A 20,862-nucleotide genomic window follows, 5' to 3' on the forward strand; every position below is an offset into this window, starting at 1 on the left:
TTTGATAAAGCTCTGCATGTTCCTGACAGCTGGGGAAAGGGTGATTTTAGCACAACAGACCTTTTGTTGACACCATTTTTAAGAGCAAAACAACTGAGTTTCCAATATTCCTGGTATCACAACAAGGAATACAAGGGGGACCTTGGAATGATCTACTGGAGTAATTAAACGGCAACAAGACCCCCAATTTAGAAGATGAAAATGACGGTGAGGTGGATGGGTCCAGGAAAGGTAACCATCCCTGCAGGTGAAATCCTGGAACTCCATACAACAGACAGGAAGAAGCATCCTTCATGAGTTCCTAGTACTTAAAATCAATGTATTGCCAATACCAAGACTTAATGCAGAGATGGAGACATTGGTCACTGGCCACAACTGATTCGAACCAACAGTAAAAAGAGTTTACTTTGGAAACACAAGGACAGTGTTACAGAATAACCAGTTTACTTTTACAAATGGTGCTTTCAGGAGTTTACAGGAGAGATTTTCTGAACCCTCACCCACCTCTATAAACACTGCTAAAAGATAAATCAATCCAGGAGAACCAACTTGCTCATTGCACCCAGCATCCTAGCCTTATTCTGTTACAGCGTTCTGGACTTGTAACCCTTGAAAAGCATCCACCCAGCCTAGTCATAATACCAACACTGTGTTACACTCTAAATTCTGTCACTCACAATTGTAGAATGGATAGCTCCTCTTATGTTCTCCTGGACACCACTACTTCTCTTCTCCGCTCTACCATAAATCTGGAGTTTGGGAAGGATCAGGGAATAAACATTGCTGCAAAGTTCTAGCCACCACCCACCAGCCAGCAAGGCAGTGAAGCTCTATGGTCATGAGTGATGGAGGGAGGTGGATTATGGATCCATTTCTATAGCACTAGAGCAAAGTAAACAGCCACTTGGCGCTTGATGTACTTAAGCAGAAATATGTATTTGTCTGCATCCCTCTGGCTTCCTTAGGTGTAAACTTGATGAAGTTGATCACAGATTTTAATTTTTTTATATGCTTAGCATACTGATCCAGTCTTTTGTGGGATGATCAGAGGGCAAGTTTCAGCCCTATGGGAGGTACATAAAGTTCAGTGTCCGGTCTCGCTGAATGCCAAGCCCTTCAGAGCTTCGCCCTGGAACCGCATCATATGCCAACCCTCGCTTGTGGTTAGGTTCACCGCCCCTTTCTTCAAGTAGAAGTCCATGGCCGGCCGGTTCCAGTCCAGGACTGCGAGCTGCAGCCGAGAGAACTTGCGCTCTACGCAGACCTGAAGGAAGTAAATTAAACTGTTACTTAAGTATTAGCTTGCCCCATCTACTACTAACACCCCCACCCTACCTCTGTTTCCTCATATACATACATCAACAACCCACAAATAAATCCACTCAGCCCCAACCATCTTTGATTGGCTCATTAGATACTGTTACACAAACTCACCAGAAACATCTTCATTTACCATCATCCATGGGCTATGGCTACTGAGAACCCTAATTTGATTGCACACTATCTTCAGGGCTCTCTCAGCAGACCGCTCATCTCACCCACATATTCTAGGACCTCTCCTACAGACCCTGGGTCCTCAACAGGACATTCAGTGGTGAATTCCTTGACTTTGCAGCCTGCCCAGAGACTCTTTGGGCTTCAGTCTTCCAGGTGAGTTTGTCATCAAAACTGTAAAGTAAGCCTTGCTAGAACTCCTCGCTTTTCTAGGATTCACCACACATGTGACTGCACTCATTCGGATCTAGTCTCCTCCAGCTTAAACACCATCTCATTTCTGGATTTCACATGCTTGGACTTAATCTGTTACCATTCTGTCCCTTTTTTTATTATTTCACAATACAGACCACTGCACAAGGTCAAAATAATCTTGTCAAGAACATCTCAACGGAGTCCCTGCAAAAAACAGTCTAATATCATGGCAAAGCAGCACATGGCATAACTATAAAAATTAAATGTGACCTTATATCAATCCACAAGATCGAACATCTCCCTTTATTAATAAAGACAACAACCCTAATGAATTACCTTTTCACAGATTAAGCAGTGAACTCCAATAAAAGGGAAATAATTGAAAATCAATGGTGTGAACTAAAGACATGAAGATCCCACTGCACCAAAATCAGAACCCCAAGCAGACAAACACTAAATCAGCAAAGCAGAAGCGAATTTCTACTTGAAAACAATGACATGGGCTAATAATGAAAGTAAACTATAACGGCAACAAGGTGACGGGTGGAATGGTTGAATTATTCTCAGCTATTTGCAGTCGCTAAGGGCTGCATTCCAGTTCACCGTTTCTCGTCTGCCATGCCCCTCTAGACATCGGCTAACCTTTTGCAAATCAGTACCGACCGTGTCCCTCATGGGAAGAGTCTGCTCAGAACTTCCAGGCAAGGCCCCCTACAGAAGGGAGCACAAGCAAGCCTAGACAACGTCTCGACCTGCCTGCTTTCAAGCTGCCCCTGGGCAGCATGAGTTTTATAAAAATAACGTGTACTGTGATGTCTATAACAGTTTCTTTGTTAAGGAATCACGTGTTGGGAGCTCATGAGCTTGGTTGCCTCTCTTATACAACACTGTCCCCCAGTATATCAACCACCTTCGATGACAAGTCCACCTTTGACCAGAAAGGAGTCACCGCTTTCTCCAATAAGACCTCCTTACTACTTTCGACACGACATAACACCCTCCCTAACCACAGAGACTGAATGATTTCACGATTCAGGATACCACCGATTAAGAAAATAGGCATCCTGGGGACATTGTCCTCTCGCACTAAGACACTGAAAGCAAACTCGGACAACACAACTGCACTTTACTTGAGTGTGAAACCTTCCTGGATTGAAGCCCATTTTATCTCAGCAAAAGATTGCACGTGATCAATGCTCCTCCATTCATGCCTTCCCCTTTTTTTGCTGATGTATGTGTTCTTCAAAGTCCCACAGCCATACCATTCCCAATGGGATGCTTACCTTAACCCAGTCCAGGGCATGAAAATATTCAGCTACACTGAAGAAACCAGGTCATCCTCAAACTGGACAGTTCCTCTGAACAGGTGTCATGTGCCCTGAGCTCCTGCCTCCTAGAAGTGTGGTGGTGGTTGTTACACAACCACCATATCTCCACAAAACAAGTAATCTGCACACATTGAAACTGCACTCCGTGCCATCCCACCACCCAGAAAATAGTTTGACAAAAATACTGTGGTTTCAAAATTCTATACAAAGCTTCATGCCTGCAGCAACACAACTAAATCTCCCCTCTGATCAACATGCCCAACACCCAATGCTGAACACAAGGGTCTCAGTATACATGTACACTCCACCAACTACACACAGACGCTAGATACCTCTAACCACGTAGGCCAGCGCTTGTGTGCCACACCAGACTAAGAAGCATTCTATAACTGCTATAATACAATACTGAATCGGGAGGACGGCACTTACTTCTGCAACTTTGCTTATTAGTTTCTTTCCCATCCCAGTTCCTGTGAAAATATAAAAAACTTAGATTAGTGTGAATAAAGTTGTAAAGAATTCTGGTAACTGTCATGTCCCAAACATGAGATTTCTGTGAGAACCTCTATCACGAGTTACGGCATTCAAACAGCCAACGATTGTTTTACAAATATCTTGTGATGGGGTCACCCAGTAATGAGTGCCAAATGAAAATCTCAGGATAAAATCCAATATCTTCAGGTCACCTTTCAGTCGTATGGCCCCTTGAAACCGCTGCACCAAAGTACTTCTCTGCGCACATCGGCGCTCTCAACAAAGTTACATTTAGTGTTCCCATTCTAGTCTTTCTCAGAAGGTGTGACATTTTAACAGCATAGATTAAAGGATCAACCTAACCTCCAAATGTGTGAGTGTCACTCAAAATGAGCGAGGCTTTTGGTGTTTGTGGGCCTGATGTGAAGTTCAGTGGATTCATAATACCTGCCAAAAAGAGGCAAATGTCCTGGTCTCATTTAGAATGTACTGATGTCTGTGCACTCTAAGCAGAGCTGACAGGGCACCTGCAGCATTCTGGCAGATATCCATAGAAGGGCGATACGCAAGACTTTCTTTTGACGCCACCGGGCTGACTCCCAACTGAAGTTTGCAAGGTGAGGCTAAAAAAAGAATGACAAGAAGAGAAGACTTCAGAGGCTTCTTCCACATGACAATGCCACTAGGTGAAGAGGGGAAAAAAAGGCGACGCTTAAAAAAATTTTTTTTTTAACAAGAACAACATTCAAGACAAAAATATAAACAACAATGGAACCAAAACAGTCACGAGAAACGTAAGGGAAAGACAGACAAGAGGGAGAAGAGAAATGCATTTTCCTGAAGTGTTGTGTTGCACTCCTTGAAAGTGTAATCGCTTTTAAATGCTTGTCTCCAATTTCACTTCCTGTGTCACCTGTAATTGTTCTTCCAGCAACGTAAATAGAGGGCAGACGGCAATACAACCTTAGATAACTCTACTATATCAGTTTAGGTGTATTCTTTACTTTGACCACTAGATGTCCCTCTAGGATTTTCATAGTTTCCCTGTACCAAACAGAAAAGAAAGTAAAAAATAAGCATTGGAAAAGCCAGAAGATCTCGCCTATGGGACGTGCTGGCTTTCCCAAAACTTTTTGGTGATGCTGAACAACCTCAGTAAAAACAAACAAAAAAACAGAGCTTTTTGCCCATGCTGTATGCTATTTAGTATTGGCAGAAAAAAAAGTGCTATGGCACACACATGCATGACCACACAACACTACCGAATGACCCGGGCACAAGTTTATTTTTTATTTTTTATTCGCTCATCATAAGGGCGGGCAGCACTTAGATCACTCAATCAAAAAAAAATGTAAGTCGCAAAAGCACTTTTGTGAATTGGCGGCAGCAAAATGGTGCCTGGTCCTTTAAAAAAGAAAATACACATATATAAAGTAAAAAATGTATAGGGAGATAACGGAGGCAGCGGAAGAACAGGAGGGATTGGGGGAAGCAAAGGGAAGTGGTCGGGGGCACGAGGGAAAGAGAGCATAAGGGGGGTCGGGAGAGACACACATACGGGAAGACAGCAATACGGACCGTGGCTGGTGGGGGCACAATGTAAAGGGAAATTCATGCCAAGGCCTAAGTTACTTTCTACAGGATTCAGCTGTTTGGTGTCTGTAGTAGCCCAATGAACAGATTTATCGGTCTCGAGAAAAAGTGTCATGCTCAGTACACCTTGTAGCGCAGGAGCCAACTGAGTGCACCAGATGGTCGGTCTCCCAGCGCCATAAAAGCTTTTGTGTGCTAAAGCTTTAGCTTTCATGTAATATGCAGAATGCAAGAGATCAAACAAACACAACTGTAAAAGGTTTTTCTTAAGCCATACACCTGCAAAAATGTCCCTGTTGCTTTGCTTTTACAGACAAGCTGGGCAGGGTTGCAGGAAACACAACGTGGGGGTATCGAAGACAAGGATGAAGCAGTCACGGCAGAGAGCTAGAAAAACACATACACTCTTGTGGAGTAGAGAATGAAAAAGGAAAAAAGTAGATTCCCAAATGTTAGCAATGAACTGATACAAGTTAGGTCGTCAAAAGCACTGTAAAGAGGCTATGCTCCAGGGGAGGGTCCAACACAAGAGGAGGAGGGCATTGCATCAAATAAGAAGCAAGCAAATAAGAGTGACAGCCCACAGCCTTCCTCTGACACCCCAACTTTACATTTCCTACCTCTGAACTCTGGCATGACGTAGAGGTCCTCCAGGTGCACGAATGGGCCCTCCCAGGTGCTGTAGACGATGCAGTACAGGGCATACCCGACTACAGTGAACCCTGAAAGAGAGGCACACGAGTCGGTTATTCTTCGTAATATTGGGAAGCAGCTGTAAGCGTGATCCGTGACCATTAGTGCCAAAATGGCCCATGTTGCTATGGCCTGTCCTGTCTTTTTAGAGAGCAGCCCTTTAAATTCTGGGGCATTTTCTTCTAGCTTTATCTGTCCTCGAATCCATGAATGGAAAATGAAGATGGTTAACAAAACTGAGGGAAGCTGTACGTAAAGCACCCATCAGAAGTCAAATGTAAAAAAATTACAGATGCCCATGTCAATTTGTGGTCTGATGTTTGACATATATGTCCATTTCAGGGAACATTTCTATTCTAGATCTTGCAAGTATTCACTGCACCTTTGGACCACATACCCTCTAACTAGCCATACCCCAAACTATGATAATGCAATTTTCTGTGAACACGCGTCCTAAAGTATGATATATTGTGGAGTCTGACAACCACATAAGGGCGTGATGCCACAAAGGAGAACCTGGTCCATTGAACCAATGGGTGTGAGGGATTCCTTGGTGATGTCACAGAACCAATATAATCATCCACTAATGGCAAAGGGTAGGTCCTACTGCAAGCATAAGCAGATCATGCAGTTCTACTGCTATTCAAGCAATGACAGAGCTCTTCTGTTGTTTGCAGTCTCACCTACTCTGTCATTTGTGAATGAATCGAGCGAGTTGGCCCACCGAGTAATCACACAACTCCAACTATGTGAAAACAGCTGCTCTTATAGGACAAGAGCATAACTCAGGTGACAGGTCCTTGGCATTTCCCTTTAGGCGCTAAAATTCCTCGTCCTCACTAAACAATTCATTACCTGTCAACCCGCTCGCGACCCGCCATGCACAGTTTTCTCATCAATAATTTCTGTGTACATAAATGGTGGGTTTGCATTCGGGGTATTCAAGTGCTTTGAGATCATGTATCGGGACCAGTGTTTCTCTCTTACCTACCCCTACTCCCCACATCCTCTGGGTCACTTACTTCGTGACCGTCTATTTTTTGAGCATCAGTATACCCGGCTCTTTGAGTAAGAACCTTGGCTCCTTGCATCTACCCAGTGCTTAATTTGGAAATAAAAACGTGCCGGAGCCCAAAGCTCTCCTCTCAAACACGCGGCTGCTGCAATTAAATGTGCGAACACTGAATACTGAGGCAGCGTAATCCTGAAGCCTTCTCGGGCCTCATTAATCCATATAAAGCCACTCCCTGCCCCCTCAGCTCACTCTAGCAGCTTTCTACTTTTTCGTTTTTCCCTTGCTCCATCTTTTCTATATGTGTCTTTTGCTCCCAGCAAATGCTTGACGCAGAAGAATAAGCCCCGGCCCTCAAAAATAAGTGCTGGTGCTCCGCACCGGAAACAACAAGCACAAATTAAGCACTGCATCTACCTTTCTAGTATCTGTGACACATTCTCCAACAGAGCATATATCAGTTACCACAGAAATCAGAGATTTTACATCCACACCAACCTGTACATCAGGCTTTAACAACATGTGCTGTAATTTCGTGAATCGTCACGCATCTCACCCCATAACCAGTGAGTGGAGAAGAACTGGGTAGTAAACGAACCCCCCTTTGAGATATGTCTCATGAGGCATATTTTTATGAACGTGCGGTGATCTTTACGTCCGCTGACTGGAATACTGGGTGCACTGGTGAAGCTGAGGGCGCAGCGGGAACACTCTGTAGGAGGGACAACAACTACACATCTAGGGAGATGCTGGTTAGGACTGAAGTGCACTGTTGGACACTGTGTGGGCCCCAGTACTGGCAGGATGAGAGGTACTACTGAGAGGCCAGTACTGGCGAAGGGGTCCAAGTGTTAGATTAGTAGGGTAGTGTAGGCCAGACTAGAAGTGCACTGGCTGAGCCGTGTGGGGGGCCCATGCTACAATGGCAGGGAATGCAGTGGGTGAGTGTGAGATGAACCCAGAGTGTTCTGTGGGGGTCCCAAGGTGGGACAGACGCGGATGCTCCAGGCGGTGCAAAGGGCGCTACACTAGAACAGTGGGGGTGGTGCTGCAGGTCCGCGCCGAGAAGCAGAGATACAACTCTTTTGGTCCCAGTACTTGAACAGCAGGAAATTATGATGCAAAATGTGGGGGCTGTGCAAGGATCACACCGCTGGAAAAGATTGAGGGGCAGGGTGGGATGCATTGGGGGAGCTAGGTGTGAGTTCCTACTGCAACAATAAATCAAGGGGTGCTGGAAGAATTCTGTAGCAACCTTTACTGGATTGGTGTGAACCAATGCTGGGGTCACAGGTACCTCTTGCATGCATCGCGAAGCCTGTATGTGGTTGTACCAGAAAGTAAGGGATGCTGACAGTCGAGGTGGACGGGGCGTCAGAAGAGTTATACGCGGGCTTTTGTACACAAATTGCAAGGTGAGTAGTAACATCAAATTAGGGTGCAGTGGCAAGGCAAAGGAGGGAGTGGATCCACAGGACAAGAATAGCATCGGGTTCTGCTGCAGTTTGTTACTGGAGTGCACTGGAAGAAATGTACGGGAAATACAGGGTGTACATCCAGTTAGCACTGTGGTACGTTGGCAGACTGTTTGTCCCAAATGCACAAAATGATATGCCATTACGTCGGAAGTGAGATTGCAAAACAAGGATTTGGTAGGTGAAGTATTGCCCTACATCACTTTAAAGCCCCTTACACTGGGCTTCTTTTCTAATTGTACTGGGTATTTTTTTTAATATATATTGGTCATTTGGGGAGCATCCCTTATCGGATCCACAAGCTCCTCATCCACCGAAGAGGAATGCTTCATCATCGGGCTCTGTTCCTCGCCGGGTGGGCACTGCATTGCCCAGCGGGTCCCCGTGAGGGAGCACTTTGCCGGAGATCTTTCCTTACCCACATTTAATGTGCTTAATGCCCTGCACTGAGTTAGGTAAGGGAACAGGAGTGTGGTAGATTGGGGAGGTAAGTGGTATTAAAACCGGCTATGGGTCCAACCAACAAGAACTCTTTAATTATGATTGCGGACACATGCCAAGTTTAAAAACATAAGTTGAACCCAATAGGATATCAATGTGTCCTGGATTCAGGAGAAGGTCAACATGTTTCTCGCCTTAAATCGCTCCAAAAGGTCTCCTGGACCAATGTAGTGAAACCTGATCTGCAATATGAGAGTTTGCCCCACCTGGAAGAGTGGGTGGGGGTGTAGTTCAGGGTAAGGTGACCCAACCCAGCCTTGTTAGTACCTTCTTTACTTTTCTGTCCGGAGCAGAGTTCCACCACAAAGCATTTGTAGAAGGGATTGTCACCGAAGCCGTCCTTCTTCAGCACTGGAAAAAAGCAGACATAAACCACAGTGAGAGGGGAGGTCCACCATCATTGACACAAGAACTGTATTAGAAAGAAGGATAAGGTGGTAATTTGTCAGTGGGCGGTAATCGTGAGATCCTTCAACTGTGGACCCCATGTCCCGGGTTCATGAAGGTAGATCATTTAGGGCAGGTGTGTCCGACGTGGTCACGATTTCAGTTTAGCATCTAACCGCCTTATGTTTCACTTTTAGATTCATCGTATCTCATGTGGGTGTCTTGAAAATAAGGCACAGAGGACCAAACTTGGGTACCCCAGCACTAAGGTGTCATAGCCCTGTTTAATATTTAACCAGACGTGCGCCTTGAAGCCCTCTGGTGCACCCTAGAAATGCTGCACTTGTCTAACAAGGAAAAATAAATCGGGTCCAGAGACAATGTGAACGAGTAGACTCTGGGTTGTGTGACTCGCGAGCTATAGATGAAAAGAGGCGATGGTGAGTTTAATTGATAAATGCATTTATTAACTTGCGTGTTAATATGACATTACAGAATGATCTCTTGGTATGCAAATAGGTTGTGCTTTAGGGCACAAGACATTTTCATTAACTATGCTTGCAAGAGTCAGTTAGATTGGTGATTATCGTACCACTGTCCAAATGCTGAAGGAACCCCAAAACCCAACTACAATTAGCAAAACAGGTCATTCCTAAGCAACTAATTCCTATGATTCCATTGGTTTCAGGTCAAGTCAACTGACTGCATTTGTGTGGATTTGTTTGACACTCTCTGGGCCAAGGGAGTGCTGCTACCACAGTCTGAAAGCACTTACTGGCTTTAAAATGAAGTAATCTCAGGCAGAGCACCCCACTGACCCCCCCCCACCCAAAAAAAAAAAACCTGGCAGAGGAGCTTTCCCAGTCTCACCCGATGTGTTTAAATCTCACCTTCCTCTGTGATTTGGACCTTATCGGCTAATTTCTCATATTCAGCGAGTTCCTAAAAGTAAGAGAGAAACAGAACATGTCAGACCTTATGCTGAAATGTGAGGTTTATAACCGCAGCAGACTCGGGGAGGCAGCTAGGTGTAGACCTAAAACAACAAGGCTGCAGAAATACTGACTTAAAAACATTGACAGGCAACACATCTCCAGTACTTAATATATCTCCCGCCTAAAACATGGATTTAAAGGTAAATCCAAAAAGAAGAACCTGCGTCCAAAAAAGCCCGAGCTGGAGTTAGTGAGTTTCAGGGTCCTCCAATACTTGAAAAGTGAGTGCATAGTAGGATTTATAAATTCAAATGTAGGTCTAATTGTGTGTATTGACACATTTCAGGCCAAGTACTTTTGCTGCATAGATTTTTGGACTATAAATTATTTCAGTCTTTACTTTTAGACAGAACCAGTTGAGACTCAGATACTACTAGGGATGGGCCGCTGAATTATTTGAAGAATTGCCCATGAGACTCCCATATGTCACAGATATTCAACTTTGGCTGAAGGGACTCCTGGAAGGCTTGGAGCCTCCCTGTGCTTTACGGGATTGCTTTGTGCCCCTGCTACAGGGGGATGTGTCCCTGGTTCCCAAGATCTGTGCTCTGGAGCTAGAGCCGATTTTCTGAAACACAACCTCAGTATATCCACTGGGCTGCTGCATGGTCCCCACCTAGCAACCAACATTCAAGTCAATACCCTAAGAAACAATACAGTGCACAGATTTAGAGACACACCAGCCAGTAAGGAAGGTTATGTTCTACTGCCTTGCACAGAATCAAATATACATTATATGAACAGTCATGGGTAAAAAAACTGTAAACTGTAAACTTCGCACTTGTATAGCGCACTACTCACCCGTTAGGGTCTCAAGGCGCTGTACGCATACCGCTGTGGAACCCCTCCTGGCTTTTCCCTGTGAGGCACCCACTCCTGGGCAGCCTCAGGGTGAAGCCAGGCATCCAAGCGCTGTGAGGGCGATTGTGGCGATTAAGCAAGTTATTGCCCAGAGTTACAGAGTAGGACCCATCAATTAGATTAGGCACCGAGGCGAGAATTATCTGGTATAAGGGAACTGAGCCCAAGACCCACGAGGTGGGAATTAAACCCTGGTCCTGGGCCAGATCTCTGCATCAGGGTCTGCCGCTCTAACCATTGTGCCACACTTCTCCATGATTTGTGTAAAAAAACTTCCATTCTTTTACGAGAAGTAACCCAGAGTTCTTGTGGAAAAGTTGCTCTTAAAGTCCATACTTGTTGAATCAAATGTACAAGCAGATCAAACTTTGTTTTCTTCCAGCACAAGATTTCAGAAATACTTCTCTGAATTCCACCTGTCCTCCAGTTGTCACTCATCAATGCCGAGCTCTCCACAATGAAAATATGATCCAGTCTCAAGGTCCTGGCTGCAACAGCATCACATCATGACTGCTTAGCAAAGACACTCGGAAACATGAGGAAACTTATACCCAAACATCCAGGATGGCCACTGACATCTCCAAACAATGTGAGAGGTCAAGGATACCTGGGAACTGCAGCCTCACTGTCAAACCACGGTCAGGTAGTGCAGTGTTCACAGATAGGACACAAACTTGGCTTGAGGTGTTTTACGGATTACACTCCCACACGTGAAAGCCACGCATCATGACTGTGCCCACAACAGCACCTCAGATTACTAGAGTCATGTGAAAGGGCCAATCCCTTAAGAAATGGGTAAAATTCTGAAGACAATGTATTGGTCTACTTGAAGGAAGTCAGGTAACGCATCAACCTACAAACCTCTGATCTCACAAATTCTACCTCTGAACAGACAACACCGTGGCCACAGAAGAACACTACATGCACCTCTATGAAACGTGCACATCACCCACGCCATGCAGATGGCGCAATGCTGCTTTCCATCAGGACTTAACACAACCAGGAGATCTGAGTCACAAGACAACCTCTAGCGTCTTAACAGCACCAGCATGAAAGAAACACAGCAGCAAACTTCAGCAGTTGGGAACATGTTACTTCACAGCAACACTAAACACAGTCAGACAGCCACAAGCCCCAAGGTGTATGAGCCCACCAAACAAACCATCTGAAATGACACCAACACCACAAAAAACTTCAGATGTTTAGATATCATTCTCTCCCCTAATCAAGAGAGGACCAGGTACAGTGTTGGTGGGAGCATGCTGCTTTTCAGAAGCACAAGACAATCAAATTACAACACCCACACCATACCTCTGCAGTCAGCACCATCAAACACACTAGACACATCCTGGCAGTCGAGGAAGAATAAACTACATACAATCAACACATTGTTACTCACCTTCAGCACTAACTACATGCAGAAAACCATTCTCCTAATGTAGGACGTGTTCGGATGGAGCCCTTCTGCTAATGTGAACGCTGATTTTTTAAATGAAATTATTTGTGATTATTCATGTAATTTGAGTGTTGGATTTGCGTAGAAAATGAAATAATATAGGGAAAAATAATGCACGCATTAGAAGGTGAGATTACCTGAGTGGCCACCAATATTCATGAAGAGTACTTATTAATGGCTTATTAATACGAAATATTGAGCTCATGTTTGATTACTGTAGTAATGTGTAATATTAAGGGTTATGCACTATGTATTGGCTTTATTAATTGTAGGCCTTAACTTAGCGAAATCTTGGCCTAGTTGCCCAGCCTCATGTCAAGCTGCATTTCTTAGGCGTTTAATAAAATGTCTGCTTAGAGAATTAAATTGTGATTTTCCACTGTACTCTCCATGTGCTCGTAGCCAAAAATCTTTCTTATGAGAACTGCTTGCTAGAAGATGCTGTACCAGCTAATGCAACAATGTTTTATTTAATGTGTGTGAGACTGACTTTCTCAGGAGAGTACAGTAGAGACTCTGACTAGAGTATAAGCTGCGACAATATTGTTACCTGACAAGCCAAATGACGGAGCGGAACAAGAGGTGCCAGTGATCGACATGTGAATCCTGTACTAGTACAAATGGAGATTTGAAGTTTTTGCATTATTGGACAAAGTGTGAACATGCAATCCCTTTACCTATAGGGACTTGGGAAGTAGTTTTAGGAAATCTAACTTAGCCAGATTACACAGAGGGGAGATACCGCCATTATTTTTTGACCGTCTTGAGAAGAGACGTGATTAACTTCACTGTTTAAAGACTTTGCATTTTTCAAACTTTGATGCTGAATCCTGATGCCTAGGTGACCAGACAGATGTCCTGATGACGAAGCCTAACTTAGCTTGCCGATCCAATTGAGGAGAGGTACACTATCACTGATGTTGTTTGCTATGTCTTTTTGCTTTTGTTTGTAGGTCCCAACCACTATTTTGATAGAGCCATTGTTAGATGTTTTTCAAATTTGTGTTAACTAAATTGTTTTGCATGAAGCCCAAACATGCAAATCTAATCTGGTGTTAGTTAGGGTCCTCACTAATGAAGTTCAATACATGGAGTAACATTTGATGTCTTTTCTTTGCTGAATCTAAATGTATGTGATATCATTTGTGTAGTTATTCTTGCTATTAATTCGTACTGTAATTTTAGAATGTGTAGTAGTTCAAGCTTTGATTAGATTGCGATTTTTTCGTCGTTTTGGTCAGCCAGTGTTGTTTCTGTATGTTTATCAATTGATTTTGAGATTAACCTACATTGTTAGCATTGTTAATATAGGGAAATAAATATTCTAACTTTTACATAAAGGTGTGGTTATTCATGAGTGCAAGGTCATGGTGTGTGACAGTTACTGACTCCTATTGATTACTAATGTTATTGATTGTTTTTGATTATTGATCTGCATGTACAGGTTACATGGTGGGAAAACCTCGAAGTGACTCAAAAGGTTCATCAATCTATTCGCGTCTCCCTTGTAAGTTTACTAATTAGGGTGTAAGGCGCTAACACTAATGCAACACGTCAAAGAATAACACATCAACAAACAGCAGTGTTTGTCTTGGTTATGTCATGTTATGGCTGAGAAAGCCGCAGAGGACCAGCTCACACCAGTGCGTGACCTTCAAACAGACTGTAGAACAGCGGTCTTAGGGAGCTGCAAAGGAGCTTCAGCAATGCAGGGGTCATGGGCTCGCTGCAGTTCCATGCAGCTGCAGCCGCTAACAGCAGCACGGAGGACAGCAAAGCAACAATCACTGCTACAGGCTTAGTCTCAGCCTAGAGCAAACAGTCAATGCAGCTCCACACGTCCAGAGTTAGTCCCAGCCTAAAGCACACAGTCAATGCAGCTCCACACGTCCAGAGTTAGTCTCAGCCTAGAGCAAACAGTCAATGCAGCTCCACACGTCCAGAGTTAGTCTCAGCCTAGAGCAAACAGTCAATGCAGCTCCACACGTCCAGAGTTAGTCTCAGCCTAGAGCAAACAGTCAATGCAGCTCCACACGTCCAGAGTTAGTCTCAGCCTAGAGCAAACAGTCAATGCAGCTCCACACGTCCAGAGTTAGTCTCAGCCTAGAGCAAACAGTCAATGCAGCTCCACACGTCCAGGGTTAGTCCCAGCCTAAAGCATACAGACAAAGCAGCTCCACACATCCAGAGTTAGTCCCAGCCTAAAGCAAACAGTCAATGCAGCTCCACACATCCAGAGTTAGTCCCAGCCTAAAGCACACAGACGATGCAGCCCCCAAATCCGGAAAGGCACCAGCATGCCATTGTCATTGTGAAGTTCTCTGGGAGCTGCAGAGAATGTTATTTACAGTCCAGACTTGTCTGGCAGCAGTCCACTGCCGTTCAAGGCCAGTGCCATGTTCAAAGGTTGTGATCTTAGCTGATGAGAATGGGTCTAAATTGAAAGGCTGTGCCTGCTGTGCTGGGAAGCCCAGGACTCTCCTGCTTCCATCAGACACTGGGGTTACCCTGCTGACGCCACAGAACAGGAATCACTCGGAGGGAGGGAGGGAGGTGGGACCTTTGTGGTGTAAAAACTACACAACATAAAGACTCATTACATTCAAGACTATAAAACGGGTGAATCTCTAACATCAGATCCTAAGACACCTAATGAAAAATGTATTTTTTCACTTTCCCCAGTGGAGGTTTGCATGGAAGATATTCCCAGTTTCCGGACCCTGCAAGGATGCAGTTGTGCACGTCAGGCTCTTTGTGTGACCCACTTCGATCCTTCATGCAGAACACGGGTCTGTTTGAAGGTCAGAGGTCACCGTCCCAGCCCCTTCCAGGGCTACCCCACTAGCTGGATGTAAACGGATTTTGGACCTACTCACCCTGGCCCAAACCATTCTCCTGCTAGTAACCAACTCAGAGTTGAAACTTCCTGGGCAAGCTGAAAGGATGGATTGACCTTGCTAGGATGTGCAGCTGTGTCTTGCAGGTTGCAGATACTTGCAGCAGGCACATTGAATTGCCCAGCTGTTCTACCACGAACGGAACGTGCCACCAGTAGAATGAACACATCTGTCTGCAGTACGTTTATGCACTGGTAAAACCCTTACAGGGAGTAGAATGCACTTCAGCTATTTGATACAGTGCCAGCCTAGCACACCAAGGCGTGTGCTTTACAGAATACATTTGTAAAGAAATGCCTCTTTTTTTTTTTTTTTTTTGCATAATCGCCACCGAGGTTTTGAATTGATACTGCTGTTTTTTTGGATTCTGAGAGTGCACTGAGGCCTGCCAATCAGACCTCAGCGCCAGTGCTCTGATCCTTAAAAGTATAGGGTTGCTTGAATTATACCCAACTGTTATAACTTTACTTACTTATAAGTCTCTAGTATATGGTATCAGGGGTACACAGGGCCTGTAAGTTAAAGTGTCCCACAAGGGTTGCAGGACTTATTGTGGGTTCCTGGATGTGACCATGTCAACATATATCTCCCAGCCTCCCACTGCAGACTCGGAGCAGTTTTATCCTGCCAACTCAATGCTGCCATTTAAACTAATGACAAAGTCCAAACCTTATTTTTTAAATAAATATATATATATATATATATATATATATATATATATATATATATATATATCACTCATCCAGCAGGCGTTTTAAGTCCTGTTGCAGGTTGCTGTACATTAAAAAGCAGAACATGATTTTTTATAAATCCTAACAGTAAACAAAAATCCAAAATTGTTGTTTTTACTGCAGAAGGGCTAGTGGCCCCTTTGCAAAGGATAGGGTTACACTCTGACAACTCAGCTGTGCTAACTTCTGAACAGGGGAGGCTCCTCCATTAGGGCGGAGGAGCGTCATCCCCCCGTCAGCAGAGGCAGCTGCAAACCTTTTACCAGAAAAGGATCATAAACTGGGTTTATTATCATATTTTGGTAAAAGGGCGGGGCCACGAGGGTGAGGAACAGAGCGCATGCGTGTTTGGCCGGCGGTCTCGGGCTGGCCAAACACACATGCGCAGTAGGCTCTCTCCAGCCAGCAACACAGTTGCCGGGCTGGAGAGAGCTTGCACAGGCTCCCAGTCTGACTGGTAGCGCCCTGGCTGGGGGCTCCTAGCCAATCCTGACGCTGCTCTGAGCAGCATCAGGATTGACCGCAGGGCAGGTAGGGAGCCTGTGCCTGCAGTGACGAGGGACAGAGGAGCGGAGTGGCGCTTAGCGTTCAGGTAAGTGTTTTTTTATTTTATTATTTTTAATTTTTTATATTCCCTGCGCGCCACCCCGCCCCTTCTGATTGCCGCACCTGCTTCTGAATGGGATTACTAAAATTGGCACTTAAAGGTACTGCAGGTACACACACACACAGAAATGTTTGTTGCAGGCACACACCCACTAACCCGCTAAGACTCCCTAATTCATATTGGGAACTGTGAGGTCCATCTTACACAGAAAGCCCCGGTAAAGATCAGTGACTCCTCCAGGGCATCTCTATAGGACTGCTGCCTGTGACTAGTCAAATGCACAGCAATCATGGGTCTCTGCAGCAGGTGCATGAACCCTATTATCTGTCTGACTGCGAGTGGAGCCCGAGGTCCTCGAGGTTGACAGATACCTGCAGCAGGGGCATCAGGCACGTAAAGTCTTTTCCCGGGACAGAAACATGTGACCCCATGGGCTTCACACACACATTTCTAGCAGACTCTTACCTAGAGCGAAAACCAGCAACATCAGTGCTCTGAAGGGTCCAGAGGGCGACACCCGCACTGTGTAAACTCCAGAAATAATCCTCTCCAGCAAGAGCGTTATCCACTTCGGCTCGCGAACTGCGGCTGCAAGTTCTGGCCTGCACCTTCGCCAAGAAGCACCTAGCACAAGTAACTTACCCCCCTGAGATACCTCACTGAGACTGAAACCTGCCACCCGCAGGAATGACACCAAGAGGTCTACAGCAGGTGCATTTACCACTGTAGCTCTCACCTGGGCTGAAAGATGGGCTGCAGGCTTCACGCAGCTGCAGCATGGGCATTAACCACCTCAGCTATCCTTCTGGGACTGAACCCGGCAACCTTCAGGCTTCACACACAGACATCAACTCTCTGGGGTAGGCACAAGCTGTCATGTTGCACTTTATAACACACCAAAAATAAATACATCTTAAAAAGCAAAGAAACGCATGTATCCGGCGCAATTACCAACTGAGCTCTCTTACCGGAACTGCAGCCCCTACCCAGCCTACGACAAGTGGATTGACCGCTAGAGGCCTTTCAAAGGTGCTGCAAGCTGTAACTTCCTGGTATCCCCCGCACACCTGCAGCTGGGGCCCAACCCACTGAGCTCACCCGGATCATTCGCATGATGTGCACGCAGTCCTGCAGCCCCGCCGGACGGATCTCGTACTCCATGCCTGTGGGGACCTCCATTCACAAGAAACTCCCCTCTCCATTCACACAGGAGCTCACAGATCCCTCCGGCCGGTACCAACACAGAGCGAGGGGTGTGCAGCGGCGCAGGGCGCTGTCCTATGGCGCCCCCTCTGCACTGCGCAGCGGGGCGCCAAGCGTGATATTTTACTGAAGGATTAGAAGGGATCGCGTGGCTTCCCGGTGCCAGTGACATCTGGTCCTGCCATGGTCCTCCCCCCGCCTTCAGTGCACGGTGGTACATTCCAGGGGTGGAGCTGGTTTCCAAAGACACACTCTTAAACTATGCCCTGTGAGGGAGAAGTCTCAATTTCGTGCATGTACATGTACATGAATATTTATGCTGTAATTCTTGGAAAAGAGTGCAATCCAACCGGTTCTAGGGCTGCATCCTATCCCAGGTGAAAAATACCGGCTGTTTTTTGTTCATGTTTTGAGCTTGTGTAAAGTCACTAACATAATACTTAACTAGGACTTTCTATAAACTCCTCCGTAGTATTTTTTACCCTAGCTTTGCAGTCTTTATTTACGTTTTTTATATCAGCCGTGCATCATGAAGGCAGCCATAAAACACTTTTTAAAGTCCTTTCTTCATTTTTAAGTATGTATGTTGTGGAATCTGTTTTTGTTTTTTCCTTCTGCTTTGCATTATTTAACTAATGAGAAATTAAGGTCAGGCTGCCTTAAGAAAACTTTGCACTTTCCTTCCATTTTGGATGTGATATCGTTTCCCAGTCCCACTTAACGCGATGACACTAATCAAGTACAACCTAACAGTGTTAGAGCGAGTAACATACTATACAACAGGTCATGCCACACAAACAGCCTCTGGGGATGCTCGAGTCTAGTGTCGTAGAACTATGAGCGCATCCTCAAATTCATTTTGTGGTAAAAATGTTCCATCTTACTTGTTCCCCATTGGTGCATATCCTGTGACCCACGTACGTGTGTACTAAATGTATAAAATCAATTTTCTAAAGTCTTAGAAAAGGGCCTGTGTTCCTCTTTTCAGGATCTCACGTTTTCCCTTTCTTAGAAGGTTAATCTATGCTGGATTTTCTGTGAAACCTTACTGAGTTCTCCATTTATTGCGGATGCTATGCTAAATTGATTAATGGTCCAGTTCATGCATTTCTGTACTTCCAATCTTTGAGTAAACTTTTAAACTTCAGTCTTTGTCTGTCATTCTTACTGAGAATGTCTACAGCCTTTCCAATGTATTGCATTTATCAAGCAGAGGCGGGTCCATCGGGGAGGCCTAAATCCGTTAAGAGACTACACCACTCGTGGTCCAAGCGTGGGGGTGCATTAGACAAGATAATGAGATATAGATTTGCACAACAGCGAAGGGGAAACAACACGTTTCGTGCAAGTACTTTTCTCCATTTGTCACTTTCGACCAACTGCAGTGAGTACCACTTCCATTAATACACCATATTTTGTATTGGATCTCACTATTTATTGTTATAAAATTCTTATCACAATATTTTTCCAGATTTTTATAGTACCTGTTTACTCCACAAACATTCCCTGTTGCTGCTCGCCCAATAATGGATTTAAGGTAGGTGCACTCCTTTCTTATCTTATTTCTTTGACACTTCACTGGGTGTAGGTGATGAGATGATATTAGTCAATATGTTCGTGACCATCCGGGCTGTAGGGTTGGATTTATCTCAGCTTATAACACATTATAGTCCCACCTCATCCCATCCATACATCTATTCTGAGCATTTTTTAAACTAATACTACTTGGCTGATTATTATTTTGTTTTTCATTTTTGCATGACATTTGGGAACCATGCATCTCTCCACACCCTTTCGGCCGGAGGCAACTGCTCTATGCCACTTAAGATTCATGTGTATATTTTACAGCCTTGAAAAAGATACTTGAACGAAACACGTGTTGACTGAGTCTCTCTTTAAAACGTCTTCAATCTGTATAAATACGTGGTTACTGAAGACTATGTTTCTCTTTTCAAGAAGCCTTCAATCTGTATGTACACCTGGTTACCAAACCGTTATGTTTTATGAAGCCTTTGATAAAGTCTGGTCACAGTACTACATTACTTGTTTTGTGTAGATACTTTGTTTGCTGTAATTATGGTTGGATTAGTTGTGGACACTGAAAGTCTTTAGAAATACTCTTTTTTTTTGGACTGGAATAAAAGACCAAAAATTCATACCCCATGTGGGTGGTCAATTAACCACTATGGTCTGCTCTGGGCCCTCGTTGCATTGTGATGGACGTGGCGTTCGGCCACTCTCTGTTTGCACCCTTTAGGTAGGCAAGGATGCGGTCATTGTAGCGCCTACTTCCATATACTTGCGTCTCACTACACAGTATGCTTTGTATTGTACTGCTCACAAGTTATCAGGTGTGGGGTTAGTGTAATCCACTGCTACCAAGTGTCAAGTTGAGACATTAAAATACTGGTCATGCCGGTAAAAACACAGCCAGGTCGCAGCCCTAACTGAACTCCGAACTCAGCAATCATTCTTGCGCTGGATTCGGGTCTCAGTGCACATCGGGCAGGACGGTGCAGGGCAGAAAGCACACTAACACAAATTTTGTGTGTAAAAAAGTCCGCTTTTCATAAACAATTGAGCCTCACAGGTAATCAGAGCTGGGCCTATGACATACTTGCTGCCTGGGGCCCCTTGCAGAATGTGATGAAGGCAAAGGTCGAAGTGGGCGGGATTGGAGGGGCACAACGTGCCCATACATTTTTGATTTATGATAAACTAGTCCCTTTTCGTAAAAACACAGCCATATCGGGACAGTTAATTTCAGTAATTGAAATGCTTCAGCTGAAGTGTCGTTCAGTGAGTCTAATGTGCTGTAAAACCGAAACCGGGCAGACAGCTAAACAAGCCTTCCTGCCAGGGTGCCAGCGTGCCTGAAAGAAATGTAAATGTGTGCTATGAGATAATCTGCAAATGTGAAGTGTACTCTGCAAATGTAAAGGATGCTTGCGCACTGGTAC

General features: G+C 44.8%; 1 protein-coding gene across 2 annotated transcripts; it reads right to left on the reverse strand.

Annotated features, from left to right (window-relative positions):
- Positions 1–379: 379 nt before the first annotated feature.
- On the reverse strand, positions 380–18,096 carry LOC138266877 (thialysine N-epsilon-acetyltransferase-like). Of its 2 annotated transcripts, XM_069215593.1 has the most exons (7): positions 17,798–18,096; positions 10,043–10,094; positions 9,033–9,116; positions 5,705–5,806; positions 3,939–4,114; positions 3,447–3,487; positions 1,127–1,264 (listed from the first exon to the last, which is right to left on the reverse strand). In XM_069215593.1, exons 1-6 carry the CDS (start codon positions 17,876–17,878, stop codon positions 3,464–3,466), a joined length of 519 nt encoding a protein of 172 aa, XP_069071694.1. In that variant the 5' UTR covers positions 17,879–18,096; the 3' UTR covers positions 1,127–1,264; positions 3,447–3,463. The 2 variants fall into 2 exon arrangements, with proteins under 2 accessions (XP_069071693.1, XP_069071694.1); XM_069215592.1 differs by lacking the exon at positions 3,939–4,114 and having other exon boundaries at positions 380–1,264; positions 17,798–18,087.
- Between the last annotated feature and the right edge of the window lie 2,766 nt (positions 18,097–20,862).

This window comes from Pleurodeles waltl, chromosome 12 (genome assembly GCF_031143425.1).
Source record: "Pleurodeles waltl isolate 20211129_DDA chromosome 12, aPleWal1.hap1.20221129, whole genome shotgun sequence".
In the NCBI taxonomy this organism is placed as follows: domain Eukaryota; kingdom Metazoa; phylum Chordata; class Amphibia; order Caudata; family Salamandridae; genus Pleurodeles; species Pleurodeles waltl.